The sequence below is a fragment of the Scomber scombrus genome, chromosome 9, assembly GCF_963691925.1.
Source record: "Scomber scombrus chromosome 9, fScoSco1.1, whole genome shotgun sequence".
NCBI lineage: Eukaryota > Metazoa > Chordata > Actinopteri > Scombriformes > Scombridae > Scomber > Scomber scombrus.
In genome coordinates, this window is record NC_084978.1 from 32,220,356 (window position 1) to 32,225,808 (window position 5,453).

The window sequence follows — 5,453 nt, forward strand, 5'->3', positions numbered from 1 at the left end:
ATGGCGGAATGTGAAAACAACGATGTGCGACAACAAACACAATCAGACGCAGAAGCTCTTAATTTAGCCGAGCTGCTGGACCGTGGATGGAAGATATTTGAAGACGTAGATAGAACAAATGAACCTCTTGGTTCTACCAGTATCCAGGTCCGAGTTAAACGTGGTATCAGTATGTTAGAAGAGGCGTCCAGGATGGCGGCTCAGCTAGACCTGTTCAGCCGTAATGAAGAGCTTGAAGAGACGGCCACAGCTGACCTCAAGTACCTGCTGCTGCCTGCGCTGCTAGGAGCTCTGACCATGAAGCAGACCAGCAGAGACAAACGGCTGGAGATAGTCCAGACTGCCCGGGCCTACTTCATGGATTATCTGAGGAGATGTAAAGAGTATAATATTTCACAGTTTGAACTGCCTCAATCATGTCCTGAAGAAGCAGCAGAGAACACACACTGTGTTGCTAAGGTATGTTTACCACTGCTCCACACTGATGGAGTTATTCGTATTATTATTTATTTATTCAATTCCTGAAATTGACAGTTTTCGCACGTATTCACGCTGCCACAAATAATACTGAACTATAATTTGGACCGCCCAAAGGAAAGGAAAGGAAAGGGCCCAGCTTCCCTCAAGTCTCATTCTAAGGTGTTCTGAAAAGTTGACAGCTCTGAACATGACCATCAGTTCTCCTGACCTCCTCCTTATCAGGGGGCTGTGATCAGATGGCAAACACCTCTGATTACCAAAATGGTGTTGGATAAAGCTGAGCATCTCTGTTGCTTAGCAACACATGACTGACAGAATAGAGTTTGTGCACATGCAAGTGAGGTTAGCAGGGAAAAGATGATGACATGATGCTATGCTAACACAGTCCAAGCAGCTGGATCAACACAACCACAGTAATACTTACACTGTATTACAGCAACAGCAGCTGGACATAAAACACAGTTTAGTAACATATCTCTGGCCTGACCTCAGCCTCTTACTTGGACTGTTTAAGGCAGTGAGCAGGTGGGTGTGTAGACTGTTGGTTAAGTCAGCCCAGTGGTCTCCTTCTTTGGATCCAGTGACACAAAGACATGTCTACTTGTCCAGTGAGGTTGAGATTGTGTGGCTTAGTTAGAGTCTACGTACATACTTGCTGTGTGAGCAGCTGGAAGTACAGTTTAGCTCTGTATGCTCTATCAGACAGAGGGAGCTGAGAGTCTGACTCTACTGCTGGCTGTAAAACACCAGGTTAGGTGAGGGACATGACAATTGCAATGAATTACTGATTAAATATTACTCTTTGTAAAAGTAATGATATTACTTATGAGACGACTGTGGTTTAACATTCAGAAAGGAAACAGTTTGGAAGGATTTACTCATCATCTAACAGTTAGTGATGCACACAGCACTGCAGAGGTCCCAGCTCAACACACTGATATCAACCCTCCATTAATCCCAGCAAACAGCAGCATGCTGACCACTCAGTGTAAAAGTGACAGACTTTGAATCGAATTGCAATCACTTACAGTACTCATTACTGATCATGTTGAAGTGTCCTGAATGACTCCTAATGGCAGCCATCAGTGTGTGAATGTGTGAGCATAGAAATGTAGTGGGGAGCTCTGTATGTCTCCTGATGAGCACACTGACACCTTGTATGTCAGCTTCTGTACATGAATGTGTGTGAATGGATAAATGGAATGTAAAGTACTTTAAGTGATGTATAAGACTAGAAAGACACTATATAAATGGACTTCATTTACCATTTAACACGTCTGCACCTGCATCTCAGTGTGTTACCATGAATTAGTTTAAGGAACACTGTTGAAAAGAGCACAGCCTGAGACTGACCTGGACCCAGAGACAGTATTTTGACAGGGTGATACAGCAGACCAGATAACCAGTCTAGGACCACCTACCTTATTAACATACTGACACAGAAAGAAAGAAATGAACCTAATAAACCAGCAAAAACGTAGAACCCTCTTCTGGGTTTGAACTGTTCTAATAATAGTGAGAACAATAATAGATAGTAATTAAAGCTGCGAGCAGCGTTGGGCGGGACCTCGCCCCCTTGTGCACGTCGGGCCGTGGCGAAGCGGAAAGGTTTCCTTCAAGTGCATTTAGACGCATTCAGACCCAGGTATTTATTGGACACTGCAATAATAGATATAACGCACACGCTCACACTCACACTCACACACACACTCTCTCTCTCTCTCTCTCTGTCTGTCTGTCTGTCTGTGTAGACATTTAGACTGAGCAACTGAAATGAACCTCCAACACTTTGATGAGTCAAACAGGACTCAGGTCTGGACTCTAATCAGATGTGCTGCTGGTGCGCCACTGCAGAACCAAACCCCCCCAGCCTAAACACATGACCCCCATTTAAATGAATGGGAGGACTGATGATACCTGATTGAGTCTGAACATGGCTGTACTCCATGTATGACACATAAAACAAAGGCACATGGTATGTGAGTCAACCTGGGGTTTATCTAACCCTAACCCATCAAAATAAGAGCGAGGGAGTGGGTGTTGAATATACTGTATTTAAAGCAGCCAGGTGAGTGTCAGGTGTTGGGCTGTACTCTGTAGTAAATGTGTTCTGTCCTTTATGATGATGTGTGCATGAAGAGCAGAGTGACTGATAAATCAATTAGTCTGTGATTGTGTCAGAACATACAACTGTGATGTCTGCTTCTTGTTCCAGCCTGTCCACGGCCCATCAGACCTGGTCGCCATGGCAGCACAGAGACAAGCTAAAATCGAGCGATACCGTCAGAAGAAGCAACTGGAAGGCAGACTGTCAGAAGTACGGAAACTGGTGGACAGTGGAGAAGCTGACGACGAAGTGAGCAGAGATTTTTACCTGCTGAATATCCGGAGGTGGATCACTGTGTGTCTGGAGGAAGTGGAGAGCATCGACCAGGAGCTGGAGATACTGAAGAAAATGGATGTTCTGAAGAAGGGTGCCGCTGAGCCGCCGGCACAGCCTGCCAGGCCTCCCATGAAACCCTTCATCCTCACCAAGGATTCCATGCAGGTAAGACTGTTTGAGACACACATTCATGAACTAAAGTAACAGGAAGATAGAACATACGGAGATCGTCTCATCAGAACAAGGACTTTCCTGTGGAAACGAGTGTCCAGCACAGACAACTGATAGAAAACATTCATATCAAGACTAAATCCTGCTTTCCATAATGATTGTAATCTTAAACCATGTTTCCATCATAGAGACCTGTGTATTATTTGAAATCTGCACTGTCTTCTCTTTGATTAGCATTCAGCATCTTTTCAGAAGAGGAATAATCAAAATGAAGGTTATATGATTTGTGATGTGTGTGTGAAACACGCAGAGTTTTGGTTGGATGCAGAAAAACTAATCCATGCATTTGTTACTTCTAGGCTGGATTATTGTAATTCATTATTATCAGGCTGCCCTAACAAGTCTCTAAAGACTCTCCAACTGGTCCAGAATGCAGCTGCACGCGTTCTGACAAAAACTAGAAAGAGAGATCACATTACTCCTATTTTAGCTTCACTGCATTGGCTTCCCGTAAAATCAAGAATAGAATTTAAAATCCTTCTCTTCACTTTTAAAGCTCTTAATGGTCAGGCTCCATCATATCTTAAAGAGCTTATAGTACCTTATGTACCTACCAGAACACTGCGCTCCCAGAACGCAGGCCTACTTGTGGTACCTAGTATCTCTAAAAGTAGAATGGGAGGCAGAGCCTTCAGTTATCAGGCTCCTCTCCTGTGGAACCATCTCCCAGATTCGGTCCGGAGGGCAGACACCCTCTCTACTTTTAAGAGTAGACTTAAAACTTTCCTTTTTGATAAAGCTTATAGTTAGCCAGCTCCTAGTTTATGCTGCTATAGGCTTAGACTGCCGGGGGACTCCCATGATGCACTGGGCTGCTCTTTCCTCATCCCTCTCTCTATCCATTCATCTATATCCATTTACATTCATGTGCTATTAATGCATTCAATAACTTCTTTCCCACTCAATGTTGATTTACAATTCTCAATTGTTAACTGGTGTATTTTTCATTCATAAGTCAACACTACATTCTCTTCCTGTTAAAAGGGAGTTTTTTCTTGCCACTGTCACCAAGTGCTGCTCATGTGGGAATGTTGGGTCTCTTTATAATAAATTAGAGTACGGTTTAGACCTGCTCTATGTGTAAAGTGCCTTGAGATGACCTTTGTTGTGATTTAGCGTTATATAAATAAAGATTGATTGATTGATCATTGTGTGTGATGACAGCTGACTGAAAGTAACTGTGACGTTACATCAGCAGCTCTGGATTCTATTACATTAGCTTCTCTTTTTAGAAATGTCAGCATGCTGTTTGTCAAGCTGTTTTGTTTCCACTCACCTCATTCTATAATTGTAGATGATTGTAGACCAATGATTAGTGTTGATAGCCACCAGCAGAGCAGCATGCTGCAGCAGTGTGTAACACAATGTGTTTGTTTGATCCACAGGCCAAGGTGTTTGGGGCTGGTTACCCCAGCCTTGCCACCATGTCAGTAGATGACTGGTATGAACAGCACAGGAAACGCGGTGGCCTGCCTGACCAGGGGATACCCAGGAGGGTCGCTGGGGAGGAGGACTCTGATCTAAAAGAGAGGGAAGAGGAAGAAAAAGAGAAAAAGGCTGAAAATGACGACGAGGAGTCTCTGCTGAAAGCCAGGAACTGGGATGACTGGAAGGAGACTCATCAAAGAGGTTATGGAAACCGCCACAACATGGGTTAAATAATCCCAACAGAGCAAACCAGCTCTGTCTCATGTCTTGTCTGTCTTCACGCTCTTCACACAACCTTTAAAACTGTTATGGTATGAACTGGTATGAGAAGGTCACCAAACACACCACAAAACACACCATATAAACCTGATACTCACTTAATATGCAGGTACACATGTGTAACATCATACTTCATTTACAAGGTTGTAAACAACAGTCGTCTGTGTTAAGTTTTTGAATGAGTCTTAATAAACATCTACTTGTTGGTTGAACTGAATGGTTGTGTGTATTCTCTGAACACTGAGCTAGCTACAAGAACACCAGAGTGCAGCAGGTATAGCTTGGAATGCTACTGTGGAGGCAGAGAGTTCCAGCCACAACAGCAGGAATGTCAGTTATGAGTGTGATGGGCAGGTAGACCACCTGACTCAGCAGATGAATAGCACAGCTCTGACAGTGATAACGTCAACTAGAAAACAACCTGCACAAAAGTTCAGTTATTACTATTACTATTAGAAACACACACACACACATAAACCTTTTATTCTTTAACATATGAGCACACAGGCTTTATAAAAACATACAATAATCCAAGCAGTAGTAACCTGACACATAGAACAATGAAAATCAAGAAAAACTTGCCTCATTTTCAAAGGAAAAAACACATTTGATAACATTGAAAACAGGAATAACATTTTTAAATATTGATACC

The 5,453-nt window shown here is 43.0% G+C and overlaps 1 protein-coding gene across 1 annotated transcript; it reads left to right on the forward strand.

The window, feature by feature from the left end:
• Positions 1–5,018, forward strand: igbp1 (immunoglobulin (CD79A) binding protein 1). The gene is made up of 3 exons (XM_062425304.1): positions 1–459; positions 2,696–3,028; positions 4,480–5,018. The coding sequence occupies exons 1-3, from the start codon at positions 1–3 to the stop codon at positions 4,750–4,752; spliced, it is 1,065 nt and encodes a 354-aa protein (XP_062281288.1). The 3' UTR covers positions 4,753–5,018.
• Positions 5,019–5,453: the final 435 nt, after the last annotated feature.